We start from the raw sequence: 16,126 nt of genomic DNA on the forward strand, positions 1-16,126 counted from the left end.
AAAATTAGTTTTCTACGCAGGGTAGTTTAGCTCTCTCTTAGAGATACTGTGAGAAGTACGACTATCTGGGAGGGACTCTGAGAGCTGCTGCTCATCCACAATGAGAGGAGCAAGTTGAGGTGGTGTTCTGGGCATGTCCAACTGGGAGGAGACCCCGGAAAAGACCCAGGAGACATCAGACATACTATGTCTTTTGGCTAGCCTGAGAACCTCTTGGAATTCTCTTGGAAGAGCTGAAGGAGCGAGCTGGCGAAAGAGATGTCTGGCCTGCCTGCTCAAGCTGTTGCCCTCACGACCCCACCCTGGAACAAGCGGCAGATAATGTACAGATGGAAATAATATTATAATAATGCATAAAATCTCCTAATGATCATAAAAATAATATCTGTAAATTTTAAATATCTGAATTTGAACAAAAAGGTTTGGTAGGAAAAATAACAATAGAAATCATACCTATTATGCCTGTTTTAAATTACAGGACATGGGAACAGCTGCCAAGGTGAGTACAAAGTGGGCCGAGTTGATTATTATGTGGGTGAAGGTGGACAGTTAAATGTGCACAGCTTAGAATGTAAGTTTTGCAAGTTGTGTACACAAAAATAAGTTGTGATTTCCAAATACTCTGTGTAAATTGTGACGGCAAGGTTTGCTGGTTGCAAACACAGAATTTAGTGAGTCTGCATTGGAAAATTGTCTTGCAATTTTAAGCTGCTAACTGGTCTCCACCAGTGACAGCTCGGTGAGACACTATATACCTTTAGAACGTAGTAATTCAAACTATATGTACCAGTAATTCAGTTCTGAAAGTCCAATTACAGAAAAGTCTTACGGATGAGTTGAAAACTAAAGGAAATAAAGCTGCAAGCAGCATTGGGCGGCCCTTGCAGCTCAGTGCCGCTCCGCTCCGGCTTTGTAGCGACCGCAGGAGCTCCGGTGACCGCCCTCTATGTTGTCGCGCATTTCTCACACCGTCCACTAGGTGGTGTTTTTTGCAAACGTCCCAAATTGCCTTCAGTCCAGATCAGTATGAATCCTATGGCATGCTGTGAAGTTTGATCCTCCTACCACATACAGTTCCAGACTTAGTTCCTTGTGACGTTGAACTCCAAAGGGACATTGTCATGATCTGTGCTCATACTCTGTCTGGTCCTGCCCAAGCCTGTCAATTTCACATTAACAATGATTACTTCCACCTGTTCCAGTCCCTGTTTTTGCCTTGGCATTCCTCCCGCTCAGTGCGAGCTGCTTCCAAGTACCTAGTCTTTGAGTTGCCGAACCTTGCCTGTTTCTGATCTTGCCTCTCGTCCTCAGCCTCGGATCTAGTTTCAAGTGCCTGCCTGTTGCCAAACCAAGCCCGACACTGACCACTGCCTCTCGTCTGCCATTTCGGATCAAGACTCAAGTCCCTACCTTTTGCTGAGCCATGACAGACCTTGGACCACTCCTCGTCTCACTCCTTTGTGGTCCGTCTGGATTCAGCCCGCCAGCGCGGACGTGAGTTCCTCGTTCTCTGGAGTGTGGATTCTCCAGGAGTCCTGTCAATCACCCCCGGAGAACTGCTGCTCCTAATAAACCCTGTTAAAGCTCGCTCCTCGTGTCTGACTGCATTTTGGGTTCTGGCTGATTTTCTTTACCTGACAGTACAATCTCGCCAGAATGAACCCCCAGCCAAACCCAGATTGGTGTCAGAAAGTGGAGAATTGTATCACGGGTTTAGAATGGAGCGTTCAGGAAATATTGCAGGGTCTTTCCACCCTCGCAGCCACTCAGCCACAAGCCACGCCCACTGACTCGTCTTCGTTTCGCCCCCATGTTCCGACCCAGTCTGGTGCTGGCCATGAGCCAAAGATATCTTTCCTCGAACGTTTCAATGGGGATCCTGATCAGTGCCGGCCATTTCTGACACAGTGCTCACTACACTTCGAGCTTTAGCCTTCCGTCTTTCCATCTGAGCGTCCCAAGGTAGCTTTCGTCATTTCCTTGCTTTCAGGCAAAGCAAAACTGTGGGGAACTTCGGCTTGGGAGGCCAACTTGGACTGCTGCGACACATTTTATGACTTCTCTAGGGAGTTAAAGAGGGTGTTCGATCCCATTTGCCCAAAGAGAGAAGCCACACGAAGATTGTTCTCCCTTAGACAGGGATCCCACCCAGTCACGGATTATATAAAAGACTTTCACGCTCAGAAGGCTGATTGTTTGTGGAACGAGGAGGCCCTGTTTGACTTTTCTTACAAGGGACTCTTGGATGATATTAAGGATGAGATAGCAACCCGTGACCCTCCCAACTCCTTTAGGTCTTTGGAGGGACTGGCCACCCGAATTGACCTACAGTTACAGGAACATCGTAAGGAGAGATCAGCAACCCGTCCGTTTAGATGGAGCTCATTCCCTCCGGCTAGTACTGCCAACACTCTGGTGCACTCCAAACCCCTTAGTACCAGTCCGGAGGAACCGATGCAACTGGGAAGGATTAAACTCTCGGCAGAGGAGCGAGAGAAGAGATTCAGACACCAGTTGTGTTTTTACTGTGGAGAGGGCAACCATCAAAGAAAGAACTGTCCGTTAAAAGAGCAGACTCAGAAAGACTGGGAAGGTTTTTACTGAGCCCACACTTCAGACCCTGAAATCCTTCCCATAAGTTTGGCATTCCTTCCGCCCAGTGCAAGATTGTCTGCCGCTTCTGCCACAGCCTTCAAGCCTGCTTCCAAGTACCTAGTCTTTGAGTTGCCGAACCTTGCCTGTTTCTGATCTTGCCTCTCGTCCTCAGCCTTGGATCTAGTTTCAAGTGCCTGCCTGTTGCCAAACCAAGCCCGACACTGACCACTGCCTCTCGTCTGCCATTTTTGGGTCAAGTTTCAAGTGCCTGCCTGTTGCCAAACCAACCCTAACTCTGACCACCGCCCCTCGTCTGCCGTTTTGGATCAAGACTCAAGTGCCTACCTGTTGCTGAGCCATGCCCAACCTTGGACTGCTCATCGTCTTACTCCTTTGTGGTCCGTCTGGATTCAGCCCGCCGGCACAAACATAAGTTCCTCGTTCTCTGGAGTGTGGATTCGCCAGGAGTCCTGTTAATCACCCCTGGAGAACTGCTCCTAATAAACCCGATTAAAGCTTGCTCAACGTTCATGACTGCATTTTGGGTTCTGGCTGATTTTCTTTACCTGACAGATATTCCTTGACCCATGGGGTGTCTTGTTGTTATAAAAAGTCTGACATCCCCAAGTTACACAGTTTTTTAAAGCCTTATTTTGCATGTGACCTTGACCTTTGACCTTGGAATCTACAGAGTTGATCCTTTACCCATGGGGAGTCCAGCTGTGAAGTTTGACTTTCCTACTGTACATGGATGCCGACTTGGAGCATATGGGCTCTTGTAACCTTGACCTCTGACCTTGAAGTTGAAAGTGCTCTTCCTTGACCCATGATGGTTCTGGCTGTGAAGTTTAATGGAATACAGTTGCCGAGTTAGATCATGCACAAACATGTTCTTAATTTTAGTTCCCAATAGCTATTGTGGCCAACTTGACGTCACAAATTGACAATGTGAATGTGATGAGTGCTGGTCTGTTCTGACACACAGAAAGTTTCATTAACAATCTTGGTCACAATCTTTACACTTTAGATGTCCATTATGTCACAAACTATCTGCTTAACCCACATTTGGACACTCTCTGACATTATCTACAGTATATATATATATATATATAATATAGCATAGAAAGAAAGGTTTAACTCTGCTTAACTGTCTTGAACATCTGCTTTTATATCAACTCCTCTGAGTCGACGGACACGCCGGCACGTCCAAGTCACATGACTGGTTTAAAAGGCTCTAGTGGGAAATATCCACCCTCTCAGATACTTTGTTTTAATTTGTGTAGAAAGTCCAGACTTCAAGCTTTACAACAGTATTTAAATTATCTTGATAGGCCAAGGAATACTAGAGTTATGATAAATTATTCACAATTTTTTTTTTTTTAAATCATCGTTATATTTGCAGCGCGTTAGAGTGAGAAGCGCCAAAACTGGGGAGTTTCCAGGAGAAAACTCCCCCATCCTCCGTCCGATCTCACCCCCAACCCAGCCGAATGAAAAAACACCACCTCCTCCCCAATCTGACGAAGGCTCAAAGTTATCTGTCAAGGCGATTTTTGAACGTGGAGCTCCAGCTTCTGGAGGTTCAGACCCAGAGATGGTGGAGCTGCAGTCAGAAGCTCAGAGGCAGAGATGGAGGTAAAAATAATAAAAATAATAAGCAGAGACTGGGACAGACAGTGAGGACTTTGTTAATGAACTAGGTGATCCATTGTTTTTTTTAAGAGAAGGATTACTGGAAACAGAACACGTTTTGTCTGTCTCCCTTCCAGCCAAAATGATAACAAGAGACAGATTCAGGTCCATATTTTGGAAGCATATTTTGAGCATACATCAGGATATATTTTATAACATTTACCTGAATGATCCTGCATGAACAGGACATAGAAAATGGCCAAAACTAAGAATGTGATGTGCCCCTCTGCCTTGTTTTGGACAGAAACTGTTTATATGAGTGGCACAAAGGATGCATGACAATTTATTAGAACTCATGATTGTTTTGTCTAAAGAAATTGTCAACATTTTAATGGAGAAAGTCTATATAACTTTGTTGTTGGTTCAATTTGTTCATGTGTTTATGAATATTACTGATTATATTTGCATTCTAAGTTGTAAAAACATTTCATTAAGTATGTTTGTGGTTTTTACAGTAAAAAAACTAAGAATTTATCACTCAGATTTTATGTTTTTGTGTGATTTTAGGTCTGTTGTGTTAATACAAAAGTAAAATATTACTTGAAAATCACACTTGGGAGGTTTTACTGAAAAAAATGACTCCAAACAGGGCAGGTTAAACCACTTTTAGGATAAAATATGAAGGAAATTTAAAATAGTCCAAAAACGTCCAGTTTCACCCTAGACCCTAGAAGGTTAAGAAAATCTCAAAAATGCAAAGAGTGGAAATGAACTGCTCAGTACACAGATTCAGCTCTTACATATTAACACCTGCCCTGTTCAACCTTGTTAAAATAACCTAAACATTAAAAGCATTGGCTCAGTTGCAGTTACTCACCCTCTTGATGTCAGTGATGGCAGATACAGAACTGGGGTACTTGAAATAGTCAGCCAGCATAGACACTAGGTGGTCAGTGGTGCTTGCAATCCTCTGCAGCTCTACATCAGGCTCCATTAGATAAGCCAGTGTCTCTGCACCCTCCACTCTCTCCTCAAGTAAATGCTCTTTACTGCACATTCGGACTAGGCACGGCAGGGTCTGGATGGAATACAAAGTTGGGCGAGAAATTGCATTTTCTGTCAAACTCAGCATGACTGCTGAGTCCTGAATGACTGTTGAAATTTGCTGAGGAAGCTGAAACTGAGTTGTTAAAGTTGAAAGTAGTAAAACATTAGTTAATAGCAAAAGAAGCAAAAACATAGCTAAAAGCTAAAAATAACAAAACGGCTAGCTAAATGTAGCAAAGTTGTAGCTAGAAGCTAAAAGTAGCCAAAAGGCTAGCAAAAAGCTAGAATCATAAATAGGTAGCTAAAGGTAGCAAAAAGCTAAAAGTAACAAAAGGCTCACTAAAACCTAAATATAGCAAAAGGCTTGCCAAAAGTATAAAATATAGTTAAAAGTTTCAAAATTATAAAAGTAGCAAAATGTTAGCAAAAAATGATAAAAAAAAGTAGCAGAATGCTAGCTAAAAATTGCAAATATGGCACAAAGTATGCAGAAGTAGTTACACTGCAAGAAACACAAAAAAAACAACAAGAAAGGTGAAAACAATAGTGGGAAATCTGAGTCAACATTTACACAATAATGAAAAGAAATGCACTTTAACATGAGAGAAGCCTAACCTTTAGTACTATGCAGCTGTCATCTGTTCTGATGGCACCTGCTCGACACATGTAGGTTAGACTGGGACAGAAACAGAGGTCACAATTAAAGTCAAGGGAACCAGAAATAGGATTAAATGTCTTTGGATTAATAAGAAACCTGTTACTTTACTCACCATTTGGCTGCTGTTAGCTGCATTTCAATGGGTTGATCCCTTTGCATCATTTTAACAAATACCTGAGGGAGCAGCTCACCATCCACCAGCACTGACAACAAGAAGATAAATTATAGTCCAAACAGGGAAAAAATAAATTGGAATTAAAAAATAAAATCAAATTTCCTCACCATTCACCAGAGTCATAGAGACCTGAGTGTTCTCATAAACCAGGACTGAGAAACACTTTAATGTCTGCATCCGGACCTGAAGATGCAACAAAATGAGGCACAGAAGCTGATAAATGTGGTTTACAAAGAACTGACAGATAAATTAGATCACATCACCCTTCTGTGTGAGGTACCTTACTTTATATGAAGGTGAAATAAGCAGAGGAGAAATATTCTGAATTGCACCGTGGTTGAAAAGAACCGTCTGGTGCTCTGGGGTCTGCAGACAACAAGAACAAATCAGTCTGGAATCTTGTGCGATCAACTTCATTGTGTTTATGAGATCAAACATCAACAAATACCTTACAACAGTGAGAGAAGATCTGTGTGATGTACTCCTGGGTTCTCTGGGAGTTGCTCAGTAGAGACATTAAATGAGGAATCACAGTGGGATCCTTAAATAAAACATACAACATTTATCATTTTAACTAGAACTTCTTAAGTAACTTTAAAGGATGTCCAAACTTTCATCCTAACGTTGTAATAATCTAAAATAAAGAATGTCTACATTTTAATGTATAAACTATAGAAAAAGATATGTTAAGGCTGCTGTTAGTGGCTCATTATGTTCACCATGGTAACCACACACCTGTGTCTCTGAATCCCTGACTGCCAAGTGAATAAGAAGCAGACAGAAACAAAGACTGAAAAGTGAGCCTCAAATAAACAGCTTTCAAAAACTACAAGTCAGATCTTAAAATTCTAATTCTCATTCTGTGAGCAGCAGAAGACCAATAGACACACATGGATTTGTATTTATTTATTTTTTTTAATGTTTTTCCAGTGTTTTATGTAGGAGTTATGACAAGTTAAAAAGACCCTTCACTTAGTTTTAAACAGAATATTTTGAGCTAAAATATAACTGAACCTGTGAAAACCTGGCTGTGCACTCTCTGGATTCTGGGGAGATTTGAGAGGAAAACCCTAAATCTTGTGGAAATGAGGGACAGACTGGGTAAGAAATTACAAAAATATCTAGGTTTTTATGTGTAATTTGTATATGGACCAAAAAGAAGTATTAGAGTAAGAAATTTAGTTAGCAAAAGGTTTGAAAATTGTAAACAGCTCAAGCTTGAACAATGTTTCTACTGTGAAGTATGGCTGAGAAACAGAGGGCTGGCTTTTCTCGTGTTTTGCCCAAGTCTCACTGATCTCCATTGTTTTGTTCTCACAGCTTTTGATCAAATTTTCTACATTGTCCAATGCACTGCTACCAAAAGTCAGAACACACTATCCCCAATCGAGGCATACATTTGGTGTATAATTTACACTTTTTTTTAAAGCTGTGCAACAAGATACAGGAAACATGTTTTTTAACAGGATAGTAATAAAAGTTCTTCAATGCTTATGCATTAGGTTCTTAGTGCAGAGGATTACAGCAGCAAATCAGAAGTTTTAAATTCTAAATAAAGGTCATTTCCACAGCACAAAATTGAGATGTTTTGGTGATAGTGAAGCTGTTTAATGAAGTAAAAGAAAGAATGAAAAAAAGAGAGGATAAAGTCACTTAACAAAATGACTTGACCCTCTAAGAGTCACCTACTGGCTGCAGATTGAATCTTTGTTCTTTGTGTGTTTGAAACCATTTATAACAAAACGTAACATGAAGAGCTATCACCTCCCAGCGAGGTCTCAGGATCACCTCTTGGTCTTGGGGTCTTTCTGGGTGGAGTTTGCATGTTCTCCTGGTGCACTTGTGGGTTTACTCCAGGTACTCTGGTTTCTTCCCACAGAACAAAAACATACATGTTGAGTTAATAGATAAATTGTCCCTAGGTGTGAATGGTTGTTTTTCTCATTTGTCTGTATGTGGCCCTGTGCTGGGCTTCCGACATGCCCAGGGTGTACCCTGCTTCTTGAACAGTGACTGCTGGAGGCACCAGCCCCTGGTCACCAAGACCCAGAAAAGAAAAGCAGGTAAAGAAAATGGATGGACCAATGGAGAATGTAAATTGAATCTAAAGGCAGAGACAACATAAATGGGTTACGACAGGAACAGCAGTATTGATCAAAAACCCATGTGTGAAAGATGGATGCAGGTTATCTTTATCAGACATGAAGCCCATTTACCAAAGCTTCAGCATGTAAAATAACAGACAAATTGATCTTTTTATTGGGACTATTTTTATGTAAACACCAAATGCATATTTGTATCAAACATGAGAAGTCACGTCTGTCTGAATGTTTTTTCAGTGTGAATATGAAAAGAAACATGAAACATATTCTGAACACTAATAATGAACATAAACAACAAGGAATGGGTTATTGGCGTTCTTGCATTAGTATGTTTCTAACCCTTCATTCTGTGCTATATCTACTGTTTGCAATTCTAAAGACTGGCCTCCATGGTATTATCCATGGCCCTTCTTTACCCGCGTCTCCTTTCTGGGTCCCGGGGAGGGTCCCGGAGAGCTGGTGCCTATCTACAGCCATCACTGTGCGAGAAGCAGGAGACACCCTAGACCGGTTTCAAGTCCATCACAGTGCCACATGCAGACATACGAGACAAACAACAATTCACACAATTACCTACAGACAATTTTAAAGTTACCAATTACCCTAACATGCATGTTTGTTTTTGATCTGTGGGAGGAAACCGGAGTACCCGCAGTAAACCCACGTGCGCACAGGGAGAACATGCAAATCTGTGGTGTTATATATTCATTCATTTCTTCCATCAAGAGGTAAACATGTTATTCAGATCAATTCAGTTTATTTTTATAGCGCCAATTCACAGCAAAAGTCATCTTAGGACACTGTACAAAAACATTCACATACATTATAAAAAGCCAATTATTAAATGTTATCTAAGGAAGCCTGCAGATTGCAATGAATTTTCACTTGCATTGTCCAATCCTGAGCAAGCACAGGACAAGTGTAAACACAAGTCTACTGTCTGAGGCCATGAGAACATCAATATTACCTTTCACCAGTGCCGTTTCTAGGCTATGATGAGATATTAACCCTAACTGAAACTCCTCAAACACACGTTTTTTGTACAGATGTTCACACAATTGATATGCAACTGTTTTCACAAGAATTTATGAGATGACTGAGAGACTGGTCTTTAATTGGCCAGAGCTCTTGAATCAAGATCAGGTTTATTATGTAAAGGTTTAATTACAGCATCCTTAAGCTTTATGGTACACAACTATTGACAAGACACAATTTAAGCTGAGTTAAAATGGGGATATTAATTAAGGGAAAGACCTCCTTGAACAGTCTGGTTGGGATGGGATCTAGCAGACGTGTTGATGGTTCAGATGAAGCTATTATTTTTGACAATTCAGAGTGTTTAACAGGACAAAAACAGTCCAAACACAAATAGGTTTCTAGTGACACCTCTAAAGTTGCTTCATTTGATAGAGAATCAGAGACAATAGTAGGAAGGATGGCATAAATTTTCCCTCTAACTAAAATAATTTTATTTATAAAGAATCTCATGAAGTTATCATTATTTGGAGTTATAAGGATACAAGGCTCAAAAGAGATAGGATTTTCCATTTCATTTCATTTTCACTAGTCTAGCTAGTGTTTGAAACAGAAACTTATGGCTGTTCAAGTTCGCCACTATTAAAGATGAATAATACTCAGTTCTAGTTTTATGTAGGTCTTTTTGTATGTTAGCAGGGTATCTCTTCAGGTTAAATAAAATTCTCGCTCTTCTAGTGGAGTGTCATTTTCTTTCCAACTTTCTAGATGCCTGTTTTAAAGTATGTAACTCTGAATTAAACCTAAGGAGCCAGCTTCCTCTGACTGATCACTTTCTTTTTCAGAGGAGCAATTTTATCAAGTGATGTTTACATTGAATGTGCAATTCAATTCAATTGAAAACTGCTTTCTTAATCCCAAAAGGAACCTACATGCTGTAACTCACCATCCTGGTTTTGTAAAAGAGGTGTTATAGATCCTGATGGCTGGGCAGGAAGGATCTCTTGTAGCGGTCTGTTTTACAACAGATTTGAAAAAGCCTCTGGCTGAAGACAGTCTCTTGTTGTATATTTGTTGTATTAAATGTGGGGGTGGGGGGTGGGGGGAGTCTAAGTCCTCTCCCCTGAGATCCTGCGAATCAGCTGTACGTCTTTGGGCATGATGGTGACCCTCTTGGCGAGGATGTTGCACAGATTGGTGTTCTCGAGGAGTCCCACCAGGTAAGCCTCACTGACCTCCTGCAGAGCCATGACAGCCGAGCTCTGGAATCGCTGGTTGGTCTTAAAGTCCTGGGCGATTTCCCAGACCAAGCAATGGAAGGGCAGCTTCCAGATGAGCAGTCAGTGGACTACTGGTAGAAGCAAATCTCCCTGAGAGACACGGTACCGGGCCTGTAATGGTGAGTCTTCTTCACTCCGCTGGCGGTCGGGGCACTCTCGCTGGCGGCTTTGGTGGCGAGCTGCTTCCTGGGAGCTTTATCTACGGTGGATTTACAGGCAGTCTGCTTGGTTCTGGCCATGCTGTAGTTCCTTGAGGTTTCTCTGTAGATATGTGGGCTGTAGTTGAGGTATTACTTGAGCTTTTCAGATGTTAATCAGCTGCTTCCAATTGTAAAAATTAACATCTTCTTATGGTTACACATCATTACAAATGTCCAAAATTGAAAAGGTTTCAGTAAAAATCCTTCCAGCTGCACAGTATCCGATACCAGAGGAAATAATCATCCAAAAAAGAGATTTACATTCAGAAAAAAAGAGGAATTAAAGTTTTCAAAAGCAATATCTCAGAATAAATGTAACAGAGCTACTCCAACATGCAGCCATCTTGAGCGGCTCAATTCTTGAAATATAAAAAATAATATTATCAACAACATAACCCCGTTGTTCCATCCTCGTTGTTGTTCCATCCTTCAGGTGCAAGTCCAAAACATTATTTTTTACTTTCTAGAGGCAGGTGATTCCCATAAAAAAATGTTTTAATGCATTGTGTATTTCTTTTCAGATTCTTTCCAGAACCTTTTAAAGCCACGATAACCCCTCAACCGAGGCTGTTGGTCTTTTGTATGTCCAGTCCTTGAAACTAGCATCCATTATATTTAAGTTTATTTAAGTGAGTATCAGATGCACACCATCTGAGAACTGCTTTTTCATTCTCTATATTGTATTTAGTTATTACTGTTTTCTAAATTTTAGGACTCATCCTGATCCAGGGATTTTCCATAGTTTTTATATAGTCTTTCAGATTACTGTCAGCTATAGTTGCTTGTATAGGAATGGGGCACATTTAGCACTACGCTTTTGTTCAAATATGGTCTCGTCCGGCACCAAAAGGACCCAGACTGTATTGCACAAATGATACACTCAAAGCTACAATTTAGTACAGAGATGTGGAAAAAAGAAGCAACTTTTGCTTCAAAAACAACTTCAGTTAGTATTTTTATATCAGTAATCTGCACAGAATTTTTCAAAATTCATGCTTGAGTCATTTCTACATTTTTTTCAGTTTTAGACTAAGCATTTTGGTCACCAAAGGCCACAATATAAAGGTATATATAAAGAATTTGATAAGGACATTTGTGTAAATATTGCATACACAGCTGTAGTATAAAACTGACTCTATGAGAGTCAAAAGCTAATAAAGTCACTGTTCTTCTCACAATGCACATCATCGCATATATAAAACAGTGTGAACACATAAGAAAACCTACTGTATATAGCAGCTGCACAGGGGTAACTGGACTGATGAAGACAGTTCTGAGGCATCGAAGACAGGCTTCAATGAAGATCAGGTCTGTGCACAGAAGACCTGCAAAGGACAGATGTCTAAAGTCTTGTTCTTTACACTATTTGTATGCGTAAGAGTGTGTCTGTATGTTTGGTCTAACCTTGAAGAAGTGTTGGGATAATCTGACAGTCTACTAGGGACTTGATGTTGTTCTCTGTGCCCATGGCAAGGCTGCCCAGTACCACAGCACACTCTGTCCTCAGCTGCAGGTTAGAGGAGCTCTGCTGGAGCAGGTATAGTAACCTGGATTCAATGAGAAAACAAACAAACAAAAACTAAGAAAGTTGGACATCTTTATACCTAATAATAATACAACTACTAAGTTATACTCTACAACTTTAACAGTTCTGCATTTTTTTATTGTGGCTCAGAACTGGGTAATATCACCATATACATAAAGTTAAAGATCCAGTGATTGTCACACAAATTTGTTCTCCGCATTTGACCCATCCCCTGAGAAAGCGGTGAGCAGCAGCGGTGCCGCACAATTTCAACCCTTAATGCTGAGTGTCAAGCAGGGTGGCAGTGGGTCCCATTTTTACCTTCTTTGGTATGACCCAGCTGGGGATTGAACCCACGACCTCCCAGTTTCAGGGCGGACACTCTACCACTAGGACACTGAGCTGGTTAGCGGCCAGATACATCACATACATGCTTGCCACCAAACAAACGCTAAGCACCAGAAGAAATGGTTCAATTTAGACATGATTTGGTTCACATGCAGACCAGTGACAGGTATGTAAAGAATTTAATGACATGTCTAGAACGAGCACCAGAGGTCATGAGTATGAGTATTACAAGTTGAGTAAAAGGTTATTGCAAAACAGCTGCAATTTGGCTGCATCTGTTTTGATGAAGTGAGGGAAGAGAAGTTAGGCTGGCCCCATCAGAATCTAGCCCTGAATACCACCCAAAGAAGCTTGAAAGAAGCTTACACTGCTCTCATCACAAAGTTCAAGTTTGTTTAGGTGGTTTTTTTTTTGTTTGTTTTGTTTGTTTTTTCTGCCAAAGCCCAAATTCACAGAAAGAACAGTTTATTAAACACTCAGTGTTAAACTTTAACAATTTAAACAGTATTGTCTAATTTTATTTATTGTTTTACAAAATCTTAGGGTAACTAGAGAAATTAAATGCAGTGTAAAGGTTGAGTGTAAAACGAAAATGAACAAAACCGTAGCTAAAAGCTAAATATAGCACAACAATATTCAAAAGCTAAATGTAGAAAATCAATAGCTAAAAGTTAAATGCTAAAATCTATATGAGCAATGTGGTAGCCTAAATCTATATTTGCAAGACAGGAGCATGAGAAGCACAAGACCATAAAAACAGAGAAAGGCTGCTAAAGCAGACTGAAGAGAATCAGCATTTACAAAATTAAAAGCTCAATTGCTCAGTCCTAATTTATCTCTCAAACTACTAACTTTAAAAAAGAACACATATTCAAAAAAACACACATTACTCAAAAAAAGTCTAAAAACTGGAATTAAAAGTTGGAAGACCAATTGTAGTGCATGTGATCGAATGCAACTTGGTCATGTTATTAGCCAGAGAAAACAGGCCAGATACTGACAGAATCTTGTGTGCAAACCTTTTTACTTTAATCAACTAAATAAATATCAAAATTTGTGATAAAGATAAGTGAGAAAGAGTAGAAATCAGAAGGTGAGCAGAGACATACCTTGGCACAGCTCCAAGGACAATTAGATTGGCCTTCTGCTTATTGTTTCCTATGACAGCATTCTTCATGTCACTATAAAGTCACACACACACACACAGACATGTCTTCTTGTTGTTAAAACAAGAAAAAAACAAAGCATGAAAAATACACTGCCTGCAATACAAGACTAGTGGTTGATATGAATGTTACAGACGTCAAAAACTGTGTCCTTTTAAAATGTAAGTTTAGGTATTATACTAATATTATATTCGAGAGATAGATCATCTGAAAATTTAGAAGGACACCAGGCTGTCAGAGATTTATTACACTGAACTGTGGCCCAAACTACGAAGCAGGATTAGTGTCTTACTGAGGTAACTTGAGGTTCAGTTCAGGATTTTCAGTACCATAAACCTAACCTGCTCTGGAGCAGTAATAATAACACAAATATCACAAATACTAATTAGTGTTCACTGTTACCCCTATAAGAAACACTAGCTTGACTTAAAGAGTTGATAATCAGCTTTGTAGTACCACTAAGCATGATTCCTCATTGTAAGGGTTAGTTATGCCGATCTATTAAAGAAACCTGAGTAAGTTGGACCTGCTTCATAGTATAGGACACAGATCTAATAAAACAGAGGTTTACATTCAGCTGAAGTATCATCTACACTTGTTCTGCAGACCCTACAAGACCCTGCTAATTCATATTGATCACATTTGTTTTATGTTATGTTTGTTCTGTTGTGCAAGTGTCCTGGAATGATATAAAATAGCAGCAGAGTGAATGTAGTGGGAAAGTACAACTGTAACATGCAATAGCTTTAGTCGAGCCCACAGCAAGTGGAACAATACGAGCCATAACCAGAGCTAGTCCCCCTCAGAGGATAAAAACACAATATAATGAAAAGTCCAGGTCACCTCCATGATACTGAGCAGAGGAGTTTCAGTATCATCAGCTTCATCAAATTTTTGTGCATGAAACTGCAAAAACCACACTCCAACAGGAACACCAGCATCCGTAATGTCTGTACTAGATATTCAAACAGACTCTACTGCCATGTAGGATGAAGAACATGTGAAGAACTGCTGTCCCTGCAGAAAATTATGGACTTTATTAAATCAATCATTTTAGCTAATCTTTTGCGTTAAAACTAAAAAATACTTTGATTTAAAGATCAAACATTTTGAGCTTGTTTTACTCAGGCTTAACAGATTTTTGGAAAACCACAAAAGAATAACTCAGAAGTCTGGAGAGCCACACTTTATAACTTCCTGGGCATGAGGATAGTTGTGCATATTTTTATCCTTTTAAGCTAGTTAATATTTTAATATAAAATATTTATTTTACAAATGCTATCTGGTTAGAACAGCTTTAAAAAAACGATAAAATATGGCGTATAAATCTAAAAAGAAAAACCTTCAGTAACAGTCAACATTTAAAAAGACAACATAATAAATGACTAATTAAAAAGAAACAGATGTAGGCCTGAGATGCCTGATCAACAGAACACCTGCGTCCCCATTTTAATAAAGAGGGGGTGCAAATGCTCCTCCATTTATGACTTAATTGATAAACTGTAAAGCCACCCTCCATCATCTACGAGTTGGTTTCATCTAATTCAGCCCATACACGACTAACCGCTAGTTTGATAGTTACATGGCATTAAGCTCAGAAGATGAGATGAGACAAAAACAGAGTGTGTTGAAACTGTTTTGCTTCTCTTTCTGACAAGGAATTAGACAGAACAAAAAACTTTGAGAGATTTAGTACTATTCAGAAGCACAAAATATCCACAAGTTTCTAAAAACTGGTATGTAGTCCATTTATGCTGCTCTTACTGTGTATAGACATCTGTACCCTGTAGCAAATGCAGGTGTGTGAACATTTTTGGATTGTATAGGCTAAAATAAGACTATACATACATACATATTACATAAATTACATTATACAGAAATTAAATATATCGTAGTACCAACACAGGGCTCAAACTAGTCTTTTAATTTCAAGGACTCATAGTATTACACTGTTCCAAACACTGAAAATGACCCCTGAGAGGCCTCAGAAACTTTCAGATTCCTCAAAATCAGTCTGATAATAATCTTTGATCGATCTGAAGAAAAAAAAAAAAAGTACTTCTGACAGGCAGCACAAAATCTCGTGACAGAACTTCTAACAGGCCTAAAACATTCAGCTAAAGAAGTCAAGAAATGCAAAGCAGAGAACATTGTAAACATAATGGACCTGTCAGTGTCCATATCTAAACTCTAACCAGAATTTTAGGAGAAATCAAGAGTAATGACAAGGATACCTTTCAAATTCAAAGATTTCAAAAATGTCTCAAAAGAAGAATGGTCCAAAAACCCAGTGACGACATGCCGAAAACATGTCAGTAATTGCAAGAGCTTTTTGATTACCATTTACACAACAAATAATCTCAAATTTCAAAAGAAAGACAGAGTTGTACAAGCTATTCAGAAGGTATAATTCCAAAAAATAA

The 16,126-nt window shown here is 39.6% G+C and overlaps 1 protein-coding gene and 1 pseudogene across 1 annotated transcript in view; both read right to left on the reverse strand.

Annotated features, from left to right (window-relative positions):
• armc8 (armadillo repeat containing 8) overlaps nt 1–16,126 on the reverse strand; it is a 31,640-nt gene that overhangs the window by 13,313 nt on the left and 2,201 nt on the right. Inside the window, exons 3-11 of the mRNA XM_017431820.3 lie at nt 13,647–13,718; nt 12,069–12,211; nt 11,892–11,989; nt 6,556–6,648; nt 6,393–6,473; nt 6,215–6,290; nt 6,045–6,135; nt 5,890–5,950; nt 5,105–5,305 (exon numbers count right to left, since the gene is read on the reverse strand). Of these exons, the coding sequence (XP_017287309.1) occupies nt 5,105–5,305; nt 5,890–5,950; nt 6,045–6,135; nt 6,215–6,290; nt 6,393–6,473; nt 6,556–6,648; nt 11,892–11,989; nt 12,069–12,211; nt 13,647–13,718 (916 nt within the window). The remainder of the gene's footprint in view (nt 1–5,104; nt 5,306–5,889; nt 5,951–6,044; nt 6,136–6,214; nt 6,291–6,392; nt 6,474–6,555; nt 6,649–11,891; nt 11,990–12,068; nt 12,212–13,646; nt 13,719–16,126) is intronic.
• Nucleotides 8,050–10,950, reverse strand: LOC119617111 (annotated as a pseudogene).

This window comes from Kryptolebias marmoratus, linkage group LG6 (assembly GCF_001649575.2).
Source record: "Kryptolebias marmoratus isolate JLee-2015 linkage group LG6, ASM164957v2, whole genome shotgun sequence".
NCBI classification, from domain to species: Eukaryota; Metazoa; Chordata; class Actinopteri; order Cyprinodontiformes; family Rivulidae; genus Kryptolebias; species Kryptolebias marmoratus.